Below are 22,817 nucleotides of genomic sequence, written 5' to 3' on the forward strand. Positions count from 1 at the left end.
CTACAGCTGAAAGAGCAAATGTTCCCGAGTTAATTGCATATGGTGTTCTAATGCTACAATCTTGAGAAGAAATTATACCTATTAGTGCAAATGTGCTGTGTAACACCACTGTTGACTGTGGATGAATCAGGTGCAAGATCCCGTTATTTACTGCCTCACTACACACACACTAAGCGTCTTCTATGCAGGTTTTTCTTAGATCAGATACAAAAGTTTACTAGAAACACCAAACACAAGACGACAGTCTCATCATCAAAGCTTTTATCAATACAGTTTGGTGATTGTGACAGCTACTACAATTCCAGGAGAGTGTAGTTGTGGTTTATACTTACCACAGGTTGTGTGCCTTGCATGCTGGCCAGAAGTGGAGTCAGAGGACATGCGCAAAACATAAATGGCAATTCAATGTTGAAGAGTACTGTGTACACTGTGCTGAAAAACCTGCACATCCAAGCGCACAAAAAAAAAAAAAAAAATCTCAGAGCTACTGGATGGTTTCCTTACTTGTCTTTTGCATATACATGGTCTCAGCTACTGTTTCCACTTCCCAAGAGGTCTTGTATAATCGTCTCAATTTCTGCAAAGGATGGTGTTGCAAATGAATGTTCCTTCTTTTCACATGTCTTCCTTACTGATTGGAACTGTCTCTGAATCCTGCATGTCTCATCTGGTGGAGCTGAAGTTACTGGAAAATGTGGACCAACGAGTTCTTTTTGCGATGCAATGCCTGCCCTCATTTCTTTAATTAATTTATCAAATGACACAAGGAGAGAGCCAGCAGTTTCACTGTTAGCACTTCTTGCTAATTGTTGCACAATAGTCAGCCTGTCTTCCAAAGCAGCTCGGTAGTCAACAGTGCTGCCAGCACCTGAAGTCTGCTGAGCAACTATTTGTGTTAACTCCTGCACAGATGACTCTCTGCAGAAGCTGTCTTGCATAGGGAGCTTTACAGTTCCTTTGCTGATTTCCACTGCATGAATGTGTTCACAGAGGTTACCCTTCATCAAATTGTCTGTGCAAGAACACACACAACTGTGCACACAGATCTGAAAAGAAATACAAAATAATACATAATACACACATGTGGATTAACATCTCTTAAATTGGCACAAATGGTTGTTACACCTAGGAATTTAACTGTTGAAAATAAGTGTACATACCTTGCACTCAGTACAGGACAATGGGCATGCAGTGCAAGAGTTCTCTGTATAGGTGACAGTATATGGGGGCCGATCAGAAACGGTGTATACATGCCATGTGCCATCTTCAACACAGTGTATCAGTTCCTTATTGATACCACAACCTCTTCTGTGACTCTTACTTATTTCAGCACTGCGTGTAGTTCTCTCTGTCCCCTTACAAAGCCTTATTAATCTTTGAAAAAGTGAGTCCCTCGTTCTGTGCAACAGGGCCTGGATACATTTATCTACTCTGTTATTTATTTTCTTCAGTAAGTATGAGTATTTAAGAGTTTTATGGTTTGCTTCTAAGAACATATTTGTATTAAGGCCAAGTCCAATTCTGTAGCTGTATGCCCACATATGTGCCCTCCATGAATATCTATCTTTAAAGTACTTGCCAAACTCCTCAGTTCCTTCCTCCTCTGCACACCAAGTAAGAAAGCCATCCAGCAGCTCTGAGAATTTCTCTCTATCTGTCTGTAAGTGCAAAGTTTTCAGAGCTTTGTATACAGTACTCTTCAGCATTGCATTCCCATTTACTTTTGCACATATATTCCGTCTCCATGCCCGATCAACGTGCCAGGTACATAACAACCTATGTTCACTATGGCCCATAACTACACTCCAGGCACTGTAGTAGCAGTCACAGTCATCAGACATGAATACCTATAAAAATCAAACACACATGTTAATGCTATAGTTATTTTCAGCAAGCAGTGGATCAAACATTCTCTAACGAAACTGTCTTCTTACCTTTGTTTTGATGTTTCCAATACATTTTTTAATCTGCTCAAAGAAAACTTGCATGGACCTTGTGTCAGTATGTGTACTGAGCCAATAAGAAACTGGACATCCAGCACCAAATTCATCCACGGTCAACAGTGTGGTCAGATAAAATTTGTACTTATTAGTGCCATGTGTGCTGTCTATCAAAACTTTTTCCGCACAGAATTTTTTTGCCATTTTCTGCTGATACTCAGTCATAAGGATTATCATAAAGTCACTTTCTGATAATTTGTTTCCATTATCCTCAGTGCCTTGGGCTTTGTAATAAATCACCAGGGAATCTTTCCCTAGGCGCTCTTGTTGTCTCACCCACAGATCAACACTGGTTGCATCATCTTGGTGTGCACTACTATCGTCCAGCTTGTATTCTTTCCTAATATTTCTAATATCTTGTTTGCTTAAAAGATGAACTCTTCTGAAGAGTCCAACTTGAATGCTCTCTCTCACTTTCTTCAAAATTGTAGTATCAGGAACACCTTGTGCAATTAATTCAGCAACCATTGCCCTGTCAGCTGTGGTCAGATGTAGGCTACCCACAGAGAGACTGTGTCCTGTGTGTGTCCTGTAGAACTTGACATTAACCATGTTAGATGACACATTTTTTACTACCAAACAGGCAGGGCACGTGCCGCCAATTTTGATTGAAGGTTCCCTTAACCTTCTGCCTGAAGCTGTTTTGTCAACATATCCAGAACGGTGGCAAACAAAATAATCACATTTCTGTTTTCCCCTTGTTCTCATGAAGGAAACCTTCTCTTCAGCTTCCATCTGTTCCTTCCACAGAAAGAACTCTGAAAATAAAATTACAATGCATAAGTAATACAAACTTAAGTACAGCATTTGTGTGTTATTCTGAGGAAATAATTTAGTTGAAATACACAAGATAACACTGAGTAAGATCAAAACATATTAGCAGCTCTCTAATAATTATTATAAGCAAGGTGCCTGGGAAATAATGGTAATGGAGACAGTCTCTCCTACTCATGTGTCATAAGAATCTAAAAATGGTTGTGGTATGTACATACAATCAATGTCAGACTGCTTTATGCCAACATTCCAAACTAAGCCTAGGGCTACACTACAGATCAGCCTGTCGCCACCACCAAGATTTAGAAACATGTAGCATGCTGGGGCAAATCCAGATTAACAACTTAACAAGTCCAACAGTTTAGAGTAGTTTTAAGTTATACACTGAAGATATATTGCCAATCATTGATTACCCTATGATACTTTCTTACCTATATTTACATAAATGACACCCAACATGAACACTAATAAATACTAAATCATATCATAAACTCACTGGAAAGTCCTACATATACAAACAATGTACAACATCAGTTATCTGGCAAATACAAATAATAAACTATACTTTTGTTTCCTCACCTTCCACAGAATTAAATGTCATTTCCTTGCACTCCATTTTCTGTTGGTGAACACACTCCAAATGGTGTATCAGTTCTTGCCTCCGAGAGCATCTAAATGTATTGCACTCGGTACATGTCATCTAAATAACAAAAAAAAACAGGTTTTTGCTTAATATCTTAATAGCGTACTGCAACGGAAAAAGAACGTGTAAGCACAATTAATGCACTTATTCGTCCATCATGTTTCATACTGCCAATTATGAAGGAGAATCTTCAGGGATGTGGAACAACACAGTGAAGCCGCGGTGAGAAGCTAGGCCCTGCATTACTTAAATATCTAAAATAAGTTATTTGTGCTTCATGAAACTACTTTAAAAATTTAGAGGAAAGGCCGCATCCCGATATCACACTGGTGATATCTCCATAACGTTTTCGCCAATATAGCGCGCTTCGCCAATATAGCACGCTTCACTATGAACCAGCCATCTGCTTGCAGTTACATTAAGATTCACGCAGCACTCATATGGTGACAGAGAGGTAACCAACTTGCCTCCTACCTTTCCAGACGCGAAATTGTGTCTCTTCATGTGTTTGTTTACGTCTGTTACCAACTTGTCGCAGATATTACATATTTCTTTCCTAGGCTGTACATAAATATTCTTGCGATGCTTCATCCTCATATGTCGGTACAAGCTTTTTCTTGTATTAAAATTTGTTCCACACACTTCACACAAGCCTGCCACACCACGAGTCCGTTCAACATTATCCATAGTGTACCTTGCGACGATGAATTCATAAAAGCACCACACACCAAGATGGGTCCCGCGAAAATCATACGAAGCGTTCAAAGATCTACCTACAAGCAGGTACGTCTCATTGGCTCTTACCGCCAACCAATGAGATATCGGTGCCAGTTGAAATAGCTACGTATAATGCCTCGTGCTTTCGACGCCTGTCACTGTGCTAAGCAACGATAATACGCTGCAATTCAAAGACATTAATGTTACGACTGCTAAAGGAGATACACACCGAAAGGACTGTATATAAAGACTGATAAGCATAGAGCATTGTGGTCAGAAATATTTTTTGTAATATGTAAATTTCTTATTTTCTCATATATATATATATGTATCTATGTAAATTTTCTATACTGCCACGCTCGCTTGCGGAGCGTGTCAGTAGAGGAGGCATTGTAACGGTACTTTGACTACCGCGCCTCCGCCAATACAAAGATATAATTTACGATCGCGCACGCAGAAGAGCGCTGCACCAGCGACCGATTTTTATAAATAATTTTGTTCGTCTCTTTACTCTTTGCGTAGGTTTTTGTTTTTAACAACTAATTGATGACACTCTCTCTCTTGTCTTACACGATAGACGTGTATTTTTCGGCGATGTGTTGAATGCGCTTTTGGGTGGAAATTAAAATTATATTACAAAGCGAGGTTGTTTCAATAGTGATTCGAGGTGGTTATCACCAAATTTGTAAATTGATCATGACAGTGACAACTTGAAGAAGTTTTCAACAAACGGAGAAAAGTGAAAGATAGGTCGTCCTACAAGAGAAATTAGGAGGACAGCCATGAAGACTATATTGTAATTAATACTGCGTATTTAACAAGATTATAAGGTAAATTTCAATTAGTTTCTGATGCTATTTCCGTACACTCGCTTTTTGGTAGTGTTGCCGACCCGGTCTGCCATGCACGGTCAAATTACAGCACGATCTCAATCAATAATACGAAGTCCGCCTTATCCGTAACTGAAACCACCAAAATTCAAAACCCAATCAGATTTTCTATTTTATATTTTCACGGCAGAACCCCGAAGGAAAAGGAAACACTACAAGTCCTGTGGTGGCGCGGATGGCTAGCGCGGGTGCGTACAGCACTATGCCCATGTAGAGCACCATCTGCAGCGAGAAGGCAATGCTGGCGCACAGCCGGGCCGCCACGCCGAAGCGCATCTCCAGGTACTGCAAAAGCCAAGCACCGGCCACGGCTGTCAATACGCTCGTGCTCATACGCACACCACAACCGACAAAGGCATACGCGGTCAAAAGCACAAAATGGAGCCACGCATTAACATGAAGTTGTGCTTCAAATTAGGGAATGAAGCGACCGAAATTCATCGAATACCAATGCAGGGCTGCAGTATTGAAGCAGGGGGTAAAATGTACAGTCGTGGACAAAACGAGCGAGACCCCTCGCCTTTTCGTTATGCTGATACGCACAGCTTTAAAGTCTGCTACACAGCTTAACAGGCAAGGTGACGAAGTGCTACCAACTTACTATGCACAGGCTTGAAATTGAAAAACTATCCAAAATTTGTCAGACTGTTTTCAATCATGTGTAAGACTATATTAATACTGAAACTTCCTGGCAGATTAAAACTGTGTGCCCAACCGAGACTCGAACTCGGGACCTTTGCCTCTCGCCGGCAAGTGCTCTACTATCTGAGCTACCAAATCACGACTCACGCCCGGTACTCACAGCTTTACTTCTGCCAGTATCTCGTCTCCTACCTTCCAAACTTGGCAGAAGTAAAGCTGTGAGTACCGGGCGTGAGTCGTGCTTCGGTAGCTCAGATGGTAGAGCACTTCCCCGCCAAAGGCAAAGATCCCGAGTTCGAGTCTCGGTCGGGCACACAGTTTTAATCTGCCAGGAAGTTTCATATCAGCGCACACTCCGCTGCATAGTGAAAATCTCATTCTGGAAACATCCCCCAGGCTGTGGCTAAGCCGTGTCTCCACAATATCCTTTCTTTCAGGAGTGCTAGTTCTGCAAGGTTTGCAGGAGAGCTATTGTAAAGTTTGGAAGGTAGGAGACGAGATACTGACAGAAGTAAGGCTGTGAGTAGTGGGCGTGAGTCGTGCTTCGGTTGCTCAGATGGTAGAGCACTTGCCGGCGAAAGGCAAAGGTCCTGAGTTCGAGTCTCGGTTGGGCACACAGTTTTAATTTGCCAGGAAGTTTCATTACAGCGCACACTCCGCTGCAGAGTGAAAATCTCATTCTATGTTAATACTTATTAGTGTGTTAACCACAACACCTAAATATAAGATAGAAATGAAAGAATAAACGATAGGATGGTCTCTAGAAGAGCGTAGCATTCCAAAGGATTGGGAAAGGGCACAGGTCATCCCCGTCTTCAAGAAGGGATGTCGAACAGATGTGCACAACTATAGACCTATATCTCTAACGTCGATCAGTTGTAGAATTTTGGAACACGTATTATGTTCGAGTATAATGACTTTTCTGGAGACTAGAAATCTACTCTGTAGGAATCAGCATGGGTTTCGAAAAGACGATGGTGTGAAACCCAGCTCGCGCTATTCGTCCACGAGACTCAGAGGGCCATAGACACGGGTTCCCAGGTAGATGCCGTGTTTCTTGATTTCCGCAAGGCGTTCGATACAGTTCCCCCACAGTCGTTTACCGAACAAAGTAAGAGCATATGGACCATCAGACCAATTGTGTGATGGGATTGAAGAGTTCCTAGATAACAGAATGCAGCATGTCATTCTCAATGGAGAGTAGTCTTCCGAAGTAAGAGCGATTTCTGGTGTGCCGCAGGGGAGTGTCGTAGGACCTTTGCTATTCACAATATACATGAATGACCTTGTGGATGACATCGGAAGTTCACTGAGGATTTTTGCAGATGATGCTGTGGTCTATCGAGATGTTGTAACAATGGAAAATTGTACTGAAATGCAGGAGGATCTGCAGCGAATTGACACATGGTGCAGGGAATGGCCACTGAATCTCAATGTAGACAAGTGTAATGTGCTGCGAATGCATAGAAAGATAGATCCCTTATCATTTACCTACAAAATAGCAGATCGGCAACTGGAAGCAGTTAATTCCATAAATTATCTGGGAGGTCGCATTAGGTGTGATTTATAATGGAATGATCATATAACGTTAATCGTTGGTAAAGCATATGCCAGACTGAGATTCATTGGAAGAATCTTAACGAAATGCAATCCGAAAACAAAGGAAGTAGGTTACAGTACGCTTGTTCGCCCACTGCTTGAGTACTGCTCAGCAGTGTGGGATCCGTACCAGATAGGGTCGATAGAAGAGAGAGAGAAGACCCAACGGAGAGCAGCGCACTTCGTTACAGGATCATTTAGTAATCGCGAAAGCGTTACGGAAATGATAGATAATCTCCAGTGGAAGACTCTGCAGGAGAGACGCTCAGTAGCTCGGTACGGGCTTTTGGTAAAGTTTCGAGAACATACCTTCACCGAAGAGTCAAGCAGTATATTGCTCCCTCCTACGTATATCTCGTGAAGAGACCATGAGGATAAAATCAGAGAGATTAGAGCCCACACAGAAGCATACCGACAATCCTTCTTTCCACGAACAATACGAGTATGGAATAGAAGGGAGAACCGGTAGAGGTACTCAAGGTACCCTCCACCACACACACTCGGGTGGTTTGCGGAGTATGGATGTAGATGTAGATGAATTAGCATGAATTGTAACTAATGAAAATGAATTTCAGCTTATCGAGATAACGTAACTGTTTTAGTAAGACTAAGTACCCCAGATAGTTACGAATTAGCAAAATATTATGCGCATTCTTTCCCGAAATGATCTGTGTCAACGTTCAGCCCAGTCATACTGGTTTACCGCTGCTGACCTACCATGAAAGTGTGCAAATTTAGCAATGCGTTAAGATTCATAACGAAATTCAGTTAAAAATCATTTAGCGATATGAGGTGGGACAAGCATGTAATGGCAGTCGTGGGGAAGGCAGATAGTCGTCTTCGGTTCATTGGTAGAATTTGGGGAAGATGTGGTTCATCTGTAAAGGAGACCGCTTATAAAACACTAATACAAAATAATCTCGAGTACTGCTCGAGCGTTTGGGATCCCTATCAGGTCGGATTGAGGGAGGACATAGAAGCAATTCAGAGGCGGGCTGCTAGATTTGTTACTGGTAGGTTTGATCATCACACGAGTGTTACGGAAATGCTTCAGGAACTCTGGTGGGAGTCTCTAGAGGAAAGGAGGCGTTCTTTTCGTGAATCGCTACTGAGGAAATTTAGAGAACCAGCATTTGAGGCTGACTGCAGTACAATTTTACTGCCGCCAACTTACATTTCGCCGAAAGACCACAAAGATAAGATAAGAGAGATTAGGGCTCGTACAGAGGCATATAGGCAGTCATTTTTCCCTCGTTCTGTTTGGGAGTGGAACAGGGAGATAAGATGGTAGTTGTGGTACGAGGTACCTCCGCCACGCACCGTATGGTGGATTGCGGAGTGTGTATGTAGATGTAGATATAGACGTATGGTCGTGGACAAAACGAGCGAGACCCCTCGCCTTTTCGTTATGCTGATCCGCACAGCTTTAATGTGTGCTACACAGCATAACAGAGAAGGCGACGAAGTGCTACCAACATAATATGCAAGTTTACTCACAAGGAGATGGCACGACCGTGGGGTCGGGGATTTGTCCGAAATTGTGTGGTGAAACACGCCCCCTAACATCTCACGTGGTTAAAATAGTAGGACCCACTACTCGGAAAATCCCGAGAAAAATCGATCCAAAGTTTCGTAGATGCCTTATGAGTATAAAATATTAGTCCATTGCCAAACTGCTGTCTAACCTACATGGTTAGAGCTTACGCCAGAGGTCTCGGCTTCGATTCCTCCTCTGGTACTTTTTTTTCTTCTGTTGCTTGCAAAATTACAGCGCATTGTTACAGGAGAATCGTGAAATTAATTCCTGGGAAGATCTATAATTCACCCTCAATTATCGTCACCAATATCCCGAGACATGATTAAATAAGCCCAGTTTGCCTCAAAATTATCAGAAACTCAAAACATTTTCGTAAATGTTAATGGGGCATGTTTTTGTACAGATTTATTGCAAACGCCCTGTGATTGTAAAAAATCCGCTTTTATGTGCTGCGCAAGATGTTGCAAAAATTATTGCTTTGTTTGTTTTTACGATAATTACCACTGCGATTCTTGTTTATAATTATTATATCCCCCCCCATGAACCATGGACCTTGCCGTTGGTGGGGAGGCTTGCGTGCCTCAGCGATACAGATAGCCGTACCGTAGGTGCAACCACAACGGAGGGGTGTCTGTTGAGAGGCCAGACAAACGTGTGGTTCCTGAAGAGGGGCAGCAGCCTTTTCAGTAGTTGCAAGGGCAACAGTCTGGATGATTGACTGATCTGGCCTTGTAACAATAACCAAAACGGCCTTGCTGTGCTGGTACTGCAAACGGCTGAAAGCAAGGGGAAACTACAGCCGTAATTTTTCCCGAGGGCATGCAGCTTTACTGTATGATTACATGATGAAGGCGTCCTCTTGGGTAAAATATTCCGGAGGTAAAATAGTCCCCCATTCGGATCTCCGGGCGGGGACAACTCAAGAGGATGTCGTTACCAGGAGAAAGAAAACTAGCGTTCTACGGATCGGAGCGTGGAATGTCAGATCCCTTAATCGGGCAGGTAGGTTAGAAAATTTAAAAAGGGAAATGGATAGGTTGAAGTTAGATATAGTGGGAATTAGTGAAGTTCGGTGGCAGGAGGAACAAGACTTCTGGTCAGGTGACTACAGGGTTATAAACACAAAATCAAATAGGGGTAATGCAGGAGTAGGTTTAATAATGAATAGGAAAATAGGAATGCGGGTAAGCTACTACAAACAGCATAGTGAACGCATTATTGTGGCCAAGATGGATACGAAGCCCACACCTACTACAGTAGTACAAGTTTATATGCCAACTAGCTCTGCAGATGACGAAGAAATTGAAGAAATGTTTGATGAAATAAAAGAAATTATTCAGATTGTGAAGGGAGACGAAAATTTAATAGTCATGGGTGACTGGAATTCGAGTGTAGGAAAAGGGAGAGAAGGAAACATAGTAGGTGAATATGGATTGGGGGACAGAAATGAAAGAGGAAGCCGCCTGGTAGAATTTTGCACAGAGCACAACATAATCATAACTAACACTTGGTTTAAGAATCATGAAAGAAGGTTGTATACATGGAAGAACCCTGGAGATACTAAAAGGTATCAGATAGATTATATAATGGTAAGACAGAGATTTAGGAACCAGGTTTTAAATTGTAAGACATTTCCAGGGGCAGATGTGGACTCTGACCACAATCTATTGGTTATGACCTGTAGATTAAAACTGAAGAAACTGCAAAAAGGTGGGAATTTAAGGAGATGGGACCTGGACAAACTAAAAGAACCAGAGGTTGTACAGAGATTCAGGGAGAGCATAAAGGAGCAATTGACTGGAATGGGGGAAATAAATACAGTAGAAGAAGAATGGGTAGCTTTGAGGGATGAAGTAGTGAAGGCAGCAGAGGATCAAGTAGGTAAAAAGACGAGGGCTAGTAGAAATCCTTGGGTAACAGAAGAAATATTGAATTTAATTGATGAAAGGAGAAAATATATAAATGCAGTAAGTGAAACAGGCAAAAAGGAATACAAACGTCTCAAAAATGAGATCGACAGGAAGTGCAAAATGGCTAAGCAGGGATGGCTAGAGGACAAATGTAAGGATGTAGAGGCCTATCTCACTAGAGGTAAGATAGATACCGCCTACAGGAAAATTAAAGAGACCTTTGGAGATAAGAGAACGACTTGTATGAATATCAAGAGCTCAGATGGAAACCCGGTTCTAAGCAAAGAAGGGAAAGCAGAAAGGTGGAAGGAGTATATAGAGGGTCTATACATGGGCGATGTACTTGAGGACAATATTATGGAAATGGAAGAGGATGTAGATGAAGATGAAATGGGAGATATGATACTGCGTGAAGAGTTTGACAGAGCACTGAAAGACCTGAGTCGAAACAAGGCCCCCGAAGTAGACAATATTCCATTGGAACTACTGACGGCCGTGGGAGAGCCAGTCCTGACAAAACTCTACCATCTGGTGAGCAAGATGTATGAAACAGGCGAAATACCCTCAGACTTCAAGAAGAATATAATAATTCCAATCCCAAAGAAAGCAGGTGTTGACAGATGTGAAAATTACCGAACTATCAGTTTAATAAGTCACAGCTGGAAAATACTAACACGAATTCTTTACAGACGAATGGAAAAACTAGTAGAAGCAAACCTCGGGGAAGATCAGTTTGGATTCCGTAGAAACACTGGAACACGTGAGGCAATACTGACCTTACGACTTATCTTAGAAGAAAGATTAAGGAAAGGCAAACCTACGTTTCTAGCATTTGTAGACTTAGAGAAAGCTTTTGACAATGTTGACTGGAATACTCTCTTTGAAATTCTAAAGGTGGCAGGGGTAAAATACAGGGAGCGAAAGGCTATTTACAATTTGTACAGAAACCAGATGGCAGTTATAAGAGTCGAGGGACATGAAAGGGAAGCAGTGGTTGGGAAGGGAGTCAGACAGGGTTGTAGCCTCTCCCCGATGTTGTTCAATCTGTATATTGAGCAAGCAGTAAAGGAAACAAAAGAAAAATTCGGAGTAGGTATTAAAATTCATGGAGAAGAAATAAAAACTTTGAGGTTCGCCGATGACATTGTAATTCTGTCAGAGACAGCAAAGGACTTGGAAGAGCAGTTGAATGGAATGAACAGTGTCTTGAAAGGAGGATATAAGATGAACATCAACAAAAGCAAAACAAGGATAATGGAATGTAGTCTAATTAAGTCGGGTGATGCTGAGGGAATTAGATTAGGAAATGAGACACTTAAAGTAGTAAAGGAGTTTTGCTATTTGGGGAGCAAAATAACTGATGATGGTCGAAGTAGAGAGGATATAAAATGTAGGCTGGCAATGGCAAGGAAAGCGTTTCTGAAGAAGAGAAATTTGTTAACATCGAGTATAGATTTAAGTGTCAGGAAGTCCTTTCTGAAAGTATTTGTATGGAGTGTAGCCATGTATGGAAGTGAAACATGGACGATAAATAGTTTGGACAAGAAGAGAATAGAAGCTTTCGAAATGTGGTGCTACAGAAGAATGCTGAAGATTAGATGGGTAGATCACATAACTAATGAGGAAGTATTGAATAGGATTGGGGAGAAGAGAAGTTTGTGGCACAATTTGACCAGAAGAAGGGATCGGTTGGTAGGACATGTTCTGAGGCATCAAGGGATCACCAATTTAGTATTGGAGTGCAGCGTGGAGGGTAAAAATCGTAGAGGGAGACCAAGAGATGAATACGCTAAGCAGGTTCAGAAGGATGTAGGTTGCAGTAGGTACTGGGAGATGAAAAAGCTTGCACAGGATAGAGTAGCATGGAAAGCTGCATCAAACCAGTCTCAGGACTGAAGACCACAACAACAACAACACAATTATTATATGTATAAAAATAATTGAATGTTTCCCAATCGACTTTGTTATTCTGATTAAAAACCCAATGTTGCTCCTCATCTACTTTACAATGAAAAATGGAAAACCCACCGCCATGAATTGTGTTGTTGGACAAAAAGAAAATACTTTTTATTCAATAATGTAACTAATTTGTTAAAGATAATGTAGGTTTGGGAAGCTTTCTGAATAATTGGTGGAATAACCAAAGAAAATGAAACAGAACAGAAAAAATTGTGCTGGAGGAGGAATCGAACCCTAGACCTCTGGCATAACACTCCGCGCCCTAAACATCCAGGCCACACGGTGGCTGGTCAGTGGGCTAACATTTTATGTTCGTAAGGCACCTAAGAAACTTTAGATAAATTTTTCACGGGATTTTCTGGGTAGTGTGTCCAAATATTTTAACCACGCGAGGTGTTAGGGGTCCTCTTTCACCACACAAAATTTCAGACAAATCCCCGACCCCATGGTCGTGCCGTCTCCTTGTCAGCTGATTGCTGAGATAGCTAGCACTGGAGAAACAGCATCCGCTGCCACCACTTCGTGGGAAACGAAATACCTCAAGTACAAGCCAACGTGTTGTATTTGCATATATGTGACTATGACTTGTATCTAAAGTGTGGTTATGGATAGTACGTATGCTCAGATTGCGAATCTAACATCATGAATAAAGACAAGGGGAAATGAATTAAGCGTCCAATCTCTTCTGTAACATCAAATATATTTTAATTATTCTTTTTTAAATGAACTGCGCAGAAAATAATTCACCAGAAGTGAGTAACTTTTTAGTAACACGAGATGATATTAACAGCTTGCCGGCGCGGGTTAGCCGTGCGCTCAACGGCGTCATATTGCAGCCCGATTTGCTCCTTGTAACGTCAGTTCGAATCCTTCGCTGGGCATTGATATCTGTTAGGTTGTTGTTGTTGTTGTTGCCTTCAGTCCTCAGACTGGTTTGATGCAGCTCTCCATGCTACTCTATCCTGTGCAAGCTGCTTCATCTCCCAGTACCTACTGCAGCCTACATCCTTCTAAATCTGCGTAGTGTATTGATCTCTTGGTCTCCCTCTACGATTTTTACCTTCCACGCTGCCCTCCTATACTAAATTGGTGATCCCTCGATGTCTCAGAACATGTCCTATAACCGATCCCTTCTTCTAGTCAAGTTGTGCCACAAACTCCTCCCCAATTGTATTCAATAACTCCTCATTACTTATGTGATCTACCCATCTAATCTTCAGCATTCTTCTGTAGCACCACATTTCGAAAGCTTCTATTCTCTTCTTGTCTAAGCTATTTATCATCCATGTTTCACTTCCATACATGGCTACACTCCATACAAATATTTTCAGAAACGACTTCCTGACATTTAAATCTATACTCGATGTTAACAAATTTTTCTTCTTCAGAAATGCTTTCCTTGCCATGCCATTGCCAGTCTACATTTTATATCCTCCCTACTGCGACCATCATCAGTTATTTTGCTCCCCAAATAGCAAAACTCCTTTTTCTAAGTGCCTCATTTCATAATCTAATTCCCTCAGCATCACCCGACTTAATTCGACTACATTCCATAATCCTCGTTTTGCTTTTGTTGAGGTTCATCATATATCCTCCTTTCAAGACACTATCCATTCCGTTCAACCGCTCTTCCAAGTCCTTTGCTGTCTCTGACAGAATTACAATGTCATCAGCGAACCTCAAAGTTTTTAATTCTTCTCCAAGGATTTTAATACCTACTCCGAACTTTTCTTTTGTTTCCTTTACTGCTTGCTCAATATACAGATTGAATAGCATCGGGGACAGGCTACAACCCTGTCTCACTCCCTTCCCAACCACTGCTTCCCTTTCATACCCCTCGACTCTTATAACTGCCGTCTTGTTTCTGTACAAATTGTAAATAGCCTTTCTTTCCCTGTATTTTACTCCTGCCACCTTCAGAATTTTTGCCTTTCCTTAATCTTTCTTCGAAGATAAGTCGTAGGGTCAGTATTGCCTCACGTGTTCCAACATTTATACGGAATCCAAACTGATCTTCCCCGAGGTCGGCTTCTATCAGTTTTTCCATTCGTCTGTACAGAATTTGCGTTAGTATTTTGCAGCCGTGACTTATTAAACTGATAGTTCGGTAATTTTCACATCTGTCAACACCTGTTTACTTTGGGATTGGGATTATAATATTCTTCTTGAAGTCTGAGGGTATTTCGTCTGTTTCATACATCTTGCTCACCAGATGATAGAGTTTTGTCAGGACTGGCTCTCCCAAGGCTGTCACTAGTTCTAATGGAATGTTGTCTACTCTGGGGGCCTTGTTTCAGTGTTAGGTTAGGTAGGTTGAAGTAGTTCTAGATCCAGGGGACTGATGACCTAAGCAGTTTGTTGGCTTAGTTCTTAGAGCCATCTTTTGACCTTTCGCGTAAATTTTCTTTACATAAACGGCCGTATTTTTAGATTGCGTCGACATAGCTCACTTTTTTACACCACCAAGGGACCGTATACCGCAGAAAGTGCGATACATTTCCACTTATTATGTCCACCCCTACTCGAGGTAAACGTGTTTTAAGGGTTAGGTAGACAGACAGACGGTCAAAAAAGTGATACGAGTTTTTACCGATTTACGTGACAAAATCCTAACATCGAAAATAATTTCCACAGTTACTGAATATGAGGGCCGCATAAGAATTTCCGCTACTTTTTATTCGAAATGTTTCTGTTGCAGTCGATACATCAGCATACTAATCGTAGCTACGCTTAGGATCCAAATCACGTATAAAGGAATGCAAATAAAATCAGTTTGCCTATACACGTGGTAGTTCAGATCCCACTATTAATGCAACCGCGTTTTAAATGTGCGAGCATTCCCATTACTAGCTACCTTAAGGAACACGTCGGCTAATAAACGTTTTCTGGCTGTGACAGAATGCGGGGGGGGGGGGGGGGGGGGTGCAGAATTATCTTACTAAATTTACTCGCTAATAACAATTTTTTGTTATTTCGATAAACATCCCGAATGATTGTCACATAAGCGGTGACATACAGGTAGACGATTCATGTTTTTGAGTCCAGAAAACTTCATCTAACACGAAATGCAGATCATTTTGCCATTTTCATTGCGAAATTGCTGGCTTATTTATGTCTGGGGTAATAATAGAGGGCTGTTTGCCTGGGTTGTCTGCTAGCGTAGTGAAAGGTGTTTGCTACTGCAAGGGAGGTCTGGTTTGTTTTCTATTCGATGGAGGCAGATAGACTATCAGTAAAGAAATTTTAAGAAATTCTCCCGCCCCCAATAGGTTTTATTGCTACCTTTATTCTGTACTGGCGCCCTGTGGATATCGATGTGAAATTCTTATAGAATTTCATACTTGTTACTGCCTACTTTTTCCGCTTCTGTCAATAACTGAATGATTTTTAACTGAATTTCGTTATGAATCTTCACGCATTGCTAAATTTGCACACTTTCATGGTAGGTCAGCAACGGTAAACCAGTATGACTGGTCTGAACGTTGACACGGATCATTTCGGGAAAGAATGCGCATAATATTTTGCTAATTCGTAACGATCTGGGGTACTTAGTCTTACTAGAACAGTTATGTTATCTCGATAAGCTGAAATTCATTTTTGTTAGTACAGTTCGTGCTAATTAGCGTTTATTCTTTCATTTATATCTTATATTTAGGTGTTGTGGTTAACACACTAATCAGTATTAATATAGTCTTACACATGATTGAAAACCGTCTGACAAATTTCGGATAGTTTTTCAATTTCACGCCTGTGCCTATTATGTTGGTAGCACTTCCTCGCCTTGTCTGTTATGCTGTGTAGCAGACTTTAAAGCTGTGCGGATCAGCGTAACGAAAAGGCGAGGGGTCTCGCTCGTTTTGTCCACGACTGTACGTCTATATCTACATCTACAAGCATACTCCGCAATCCACCATACGGTGCGTGGCAGAGGGTACCTCGCATCACAACTAGCATCTTCTCTTCCTGTTCCACTCCCAAACAGAACGAGGGAAAAATGATTACCTACATGCCTCTGTACGAGCCCTAATCTCTCTCATCTTTGTGGTCTTTCCGCGAAATATAAGTTGGCGGCAATAAATTGTACTGCAGTCAGCCTCATATGCTGGTTCTCTAAATTTCCTCAGTAGCGATTCACGAAAAGAACGCCTCCTTTCCTCTAGAGACTCCCACCCGAGTTCCTGAAGCATTTCTGTAACACTCGCGTTATGATCAAACCTACCAGTAACAAATCTAGCAGCCCGCCTCTGAATTGCTTCTACGTCCTCCCTCAATCCGACCTGATAGGGATTCCAAACGCTCGAGCAGTACTCGAGAACAGGTCGTATTAGTGTTTTATAAGCGGTCTCCTTTACAGATGAACCACATCTTCCCCAAATTCTAACAATGAACCAAAGACGACTATCCGCCTTCCCCACAACTGCCATTACATGCTTGTCCCACTTCATATCGCTCTGCAATGTTACGCTCAACTATTTAATCGACGTGACTGTGTCAAGCGCTACACTACTAATGGAGTAATCAAACATTACGGGATTCTGTTTCCTATTCATCTGTATTAATTTATATTCATCTATATTTAGAGTTAGCTGCCATTCTTTACACCAATCACAAATCCTGTCCAAGTCATCTGGTATCATCCTACAGTCACTCAACGACGACACCGTCCCGTACATCACAGCATCATCAGCAAACAGCTGCACATTGCTATCCACCCTATCCAAAAGATAATTTATGTAGATAGAAAACAACAACGGACCTACCACACTTCCCTGGGGCACTCCAGATGATACCCTCACCTCCGATGAACACTCACCATCGAGGACAACGTACTGGGTTCTATTACTTAAGAAGTCTTCGAGCCACTGACACACTTGGGAACCAATCCCATATGCCCGTACCTTAGTTAGGAGTCTGCAGTGGGGCACCGAATCAAACACTTTCCAGAAGTCGAGAAATATGGCATCCGTCTGATACCCTTCATCCATGGTTCGCAAGATATTATGTGAAAGAAGGGCGAGTTGCGTTTCGCAGGAGCGATGCTTTCTACAGCCGTGCTGATGCGTGGACAGCAACTTCTGTCTCAAGGGAATTCATTATGCAACGAACTTTAACAGTGAGAACAGAGGAGTTGAAAATAAGCTAAGACAGTAAACACACACATCAAAAAAAAATTCTGTATCACCCCAGTTCCCAGAACTCTTGAAGATAGATGATGGCTGAATATTGTGCCACAGACACAGTCGCTTTGGCTGTTCAGAGATGTCACTAAACCTGCCGAAAGATGTAAACAACCACGCATGAGCAGCACATATTAGATGGAGGGGGTCGGACAGCCGATCAGTTCCAGTCATTCCACCAGGAAGGAGGTACATGGCTCGTGTCATCTGTAGTTCAACTGTGCATAGACGGTCAGTACCGCGGTTTGATTGCATCCACATTGTTACTTTGGGCCAGGAAGAGCTCTCAACAAGGAAAGTGTCCAGGTGTCTTGGAGAGAACTAAACCGATTGTGTTTGGACATGAGGAGATACAGAGTGACTGCAACAGTCGATGACATATCTCGCTCAGCCAGCCCAAGGGCTACTACTGCAGTGGATGACCGCTATCTATGAATTTTGGCTCGGGCCAAACCTGGCGCAACGCCACCATGTCGAATAATGCTTTTCGAGTAGACAGGACGTCCTGTGACGACAAACTGTGCGCAATAGGCTGCACGATGGGTAACTTCACCACGGACGTCTGTGGCAAGGTCCATCTTTACAACCACGACAATATGCTGGGCGGTACAGATGGGCCCAACAACATGCTGAATGGACCATTATTCACTGACGAGTGCCGCATATGCCTTCAACCAGACAATCGTCGGAGACGTGTTTGGAGGAATCCCTGTCAGGCTGAACGCCTTAGACACACTGTCCAGTGAGTGCAGCAAGGTGGAGGTTCCCTGCTGTTTCGGGGTGGAATTATGTGCTGCCGACATACGCCGCTGGTAGTCAGAGAAGGCACTGTAACAGCTGTACGATACGTGAATGCCATCGTCCAACCGATAGTGCAAGCATATTGGTAGCATAGTGGCGAGGCATTCGTGTTCGTGGGCGACAATTCGCGCCCCCATCGTGGGCATCTTGTGAACGACTTCGTTCAGGATAACACCATCGGTCGATTAGAGTGGCCAGCATGTTCTCTAGACATGGACCCTATCAAACATGCCTCGGATAGATTGAAAAGGGCTGTTTATGGACGACCACTCTGAGGGATCTAGGCCGAATCTCCATTGCGGAGTTTGTCAATCTGGACCACCAGTGCCTTGATGAACTTGTGGACAGTATGCCACGACGAATACAGATATGCATCAATGCAAGAGGGCGTATTAGAGGTACCAGTGTGTACAGCAATCTGGACCACCACCTCTGAAGGTCTCGCTATGTTGGTGATACAACATGCAATTTGTGGTTTGCATGAGCAATAAAAAGGGCGGAAATGATGTTTATGTTCATCCCTATTCCAATTTTCTGTACAGGTTCCCAAACTCTCGGAACTAAGGAGATGCAAAACATTTTTTGATGTGTGTACTTTATTCACAAATATTCGCAAACTTCGTAAATATCCAACAACGTGAGACCACTGTACGTACAGATTTCACAAGAAGCACTTGTTGATAGGTTCGAATAGTTTTACAACCAGTGTCAGAAGTTTCTTGTATTTAATGGTGATTGCTCTGCAGGCCAGTAAAGGAACTTTGCTAGCAACTTTTGTTTCCTTTATTTTCAGATATCATTCAGCGAACTTTTCAGAAGCACCTCATGTTACGACAGATTCACCAAAAGTGTGAAAATTCCGCAATAACATGAGGTTAGACAAAGTTCTGTTTATTAATGTAGCTTTTCTAACGTGTTTCATACAAAATTAAAAGTATGTGACAAACGCCAACATGTTTAATATGTTGCTGGTCCAACGTCTCTTGTTAAGTCTATGACCAAGTATCTCATAAGTGTAGCTGAAATTTAAATGCAGGTTAAACCTTTGTGATCTGAAACGACTTCCAACACCCGTGTCATCAATAAAAATGGCATCTACTCTGCCTATTTCTCATCTGGAGTCTCAAACACCAGAAGTCAGACCAAATGGTGAGCAGATAGTATGTTGTATTAGATAAGGGCTTCAGGAAGAAGTACCAGCTAATTATACAGCGGTAATTCCCCCTTGCTTCTTACTTTACAGTATTTACATACACTATGCGATCAAAAGTATCCGGACACCTGGCTGAAAATGACTTACAAGTTCGTGGCGCCCTCCATCGGTAATGCTGCAATTCGATATGCTGTTGGCCCACCCTTAGCCTTGATGGCAGCTTCCACTCTCGCAAGCATACGTTCAATCAGGTGCTTGGAGGTTTCTTGGGGAATGGCAGCCCATTCTTCACGGAGTGATGCACTGAGGAGTGGTATTGACGCCGGTTGGTGAGGCCTGGCACGAACTCGGCATTCCAAAACATCCCAAATGTGTTCCATAGGATTCAGGTCAGGACTCTGTGCAGGTCAGTCCATTACAGGGATGTTATTGTCGTGTAACCACTCCGCCACAGGCCGTAAATTGTGAACAGGTGCTCCATCGTGTTGAAAGATGCAATCGCTATCCCAAAATGGCTCTCCAACAGTGGGAAGCAAGAAGGTGCATAAAACATCAATGTAGGGTTGTGCTGTGATAGTGCCACGCAAAACAACAAAGGCTGGAAGCTTCCTCCATTGAAAAGACGACCACACCCTAACAAAAAATGGTTCAAATGGCTCTGAGCACTATGGGACTTAACATCTGTGGTCATCAGTCCCCTAGAACTTAGAACTACTTAAACCTAACTAACCTACGGACATCACACACATCCATGCCCGAGGCAGGATTCGAACCTGCGACCGTAGCACACCCTAACACCACCGCCTCTGAGTTTCACTATTGGCACTACACACGCTGTCAGATGACGTTCACCGGGCATTTGCCATACCCACACCCTGCCATTGAATCGCCACAGTGTGTACTATGTTTCGTCACTCCACACAATGTTTTACCACTGTTCGATCGTCCAATGTTTACGCTCCTTACACCAAGTGATGCATCGTTTGGCATTTACCGGCGTGATGTGTGGCTTACGAGCAGTCGCTCGACCATGAAATCCATGTTCACTCACCTCTCACCCAACTGTCATAGAACTTGCAGTGGATCCTGATGCAGTTTGGAATTCCAGTGTGATGTTCTGGATAGATGTCTGCCTATTACACATTACGACCCTCTTCAGCTGTCTGCGGTCTCTGTCAGTCAACAGTCGAGGTCAGCCTCTACGCTTTTGCACTGTACATGTCCCTCCACGTTTCCACTTCACTATCACATCGAAAACAGTGGACCTAGTGATGTTTAGGAGCGTGGAAATCTCGCATTGAGATGTATGACGCAAGTGACACCCAATCACCTGGCCACATTCGAGGTCCTTGAGTTGTGTGGAGCGCCCAATTCTGCTCTCTGACGATGTCTAATGACTACTGAGGACGCTGATATGGAGTACCTGGCAGTAGGTGGCAGCACAGTGCACCTAAGATGAAAAACGTTTGGGGTGTCCGGATACTTTTCATCACAAACTGTATCTGCATATCCTCTACAGTTAATTCTGTTTCTCTCTTCTTAACTTCCGCAGTTTAGTCTGCGCAGTCCTCCTGCTGGAGATTCCTGGTGCTACATGGGAACCTGTCAGCTCACTCTGAGATAAGTGCAGTTACTATAGGCACGAATTCGAAATATGGGTTAGCACCTGGACACCCGGCAGCATGGTCACATATGCTACAGGCAGGTTGCCTTCACTCATACAGAGTCTGTGGGCATCAGGTAGCCCGCAGGTGGGCATGTGAGCTGCAAGAGCCTACTGTACTCCTCACCTACTGAAAAAAAAAAAAAAATGCAGAATTGACCCAGACGCAAAGGCAGACACTCTCGTAGAAGTCTTCACCAATGACTTCATCCTCCAGAAGCAGTGGGACAGCTACAAATATTCATGGCGAGACAGGACAAAAACTGCCACACTGAAGAAATCACTGCAGAAAGAGTGACGACTCCAACCACCTCAATGCAAGGAAGGCAGGTGACCCTGACCTCACGAATAAGATGCTGAAACTAATGCTCCCAATAGCAGCCTGGCCAAGGCATTCAATATCTTACAAACTGGACAGTACACCTGTTATAACCTTTAATCACCAATAATTGCGTGGATATTCAAACACACTCACTTAGAAACAATAGCTGGTTACATGATAACAACTCAGTACCTCTCATTCGACTGCCGTGCCGTGACATGCGGCCGGCGCCGTTCGTAGCTAGGTGGCGCTCCCGCGCTCAGCCGAGTTGCAGAGCGCCTCTATTGTCGTTTGCGCGTACTGTCGTGGCGGCACTGTTAAATCTCGTGGCACTGTCACAACACTTTCCCCATCCTTTCCCCTCACTTCCTTGGAGACACGGACAGTGTGGAGACATTCGTGGCCTCTTGTGAGGCACTGAGAAGATCCCGCAGAGAGACACGAGAGTATGGTCGAAAACGTCCAGGACGAAAGCTCGTTCGTGGAACGTGCCTCCTGGACGAGATGATGGGTGAAAACTCCGGAGGAGCATCCATAGGTGTCGTGGACCTGGGGGTGTTCTCCAGCGAGATGGGTTCCGGGGAAGGCGGCGTTCGACTGGGGCCGGTTTCGGCGTACTCAGAAGCGGCAGCGACGTTGGCTGCATCAACACGTACGGTAGACCGGCAGCAGCGACAGGACTGGCGTCTCGGGCTGGTGGAGGCGAAGGAGGGGGCGGTGGCACCGGCGTGGCCACCACTCGTGGGCGCATCTGGTCGTAATGATGAACAACCGTGCCGTTGTCCGTACGTATTTCACAAAGCCGGCGGCCGCGAAGAGCCTTGACCACCCCTGGAATCCATTTAGGGCGAGATCCATACCCTCGTGCCTACACGTCGGCGCCTACCGAGTATTTTCCCGCACTAGGGGACACAGGACTAGGCCTGACAGGGTGAAGCAGGTGCAGTAGAGTGCGCGGTTGGCGGCCATGCAAGAGTTCAGCAGGGCTGCGATCACCCAGAGGCGTGAAGCGATAAGAACTCAGAAATTG

General features: G+C 43.3%; 1 protein-coding gene across 1 annotated transcript; it reads right to left on the bottom strand.

Annotated features, from left to right (window-relative positions):
• Positions 1-527: 527 nt before the first annotated feature.
• On the bottom strand, positions 528-5,300 carry LOC126426589 (uncharacterized). The gene is made up of 4 exons (XM_050088484.1): positions 5,150-5,300; positions 1,935-2,758; positions 1,161-1,847; positions 528-1,046 (listed from the first exon to the last, which is right to left on the bottom strand). The coding sequence occupies exons 1-4, from the start codon at positions 5,298-5,300 to the stop codon at positions 528-530; spliced, it is 2,181 nt and encodes a 726-aa protein (XP_049944441.1).
• Positions 5,301-22,817: the final 17,517 nt, after the last annotated feature.

This window comes from Schistocerca serialis, chromosome 11 (assembly GCF_023864345.2).
Source record: "Schistocerca serialis cubense isolate TAMUIC-IGC-003099 chromosome 11, iqSchSeri2.2, whole genome shotgun sequence".
Taxonomy (NCBI): Eukaryota; Metazoa; Arthropoda; class Insecta; order Orthoptera; family Acrididae; genus Schistocerca; species Schistocerca serialis.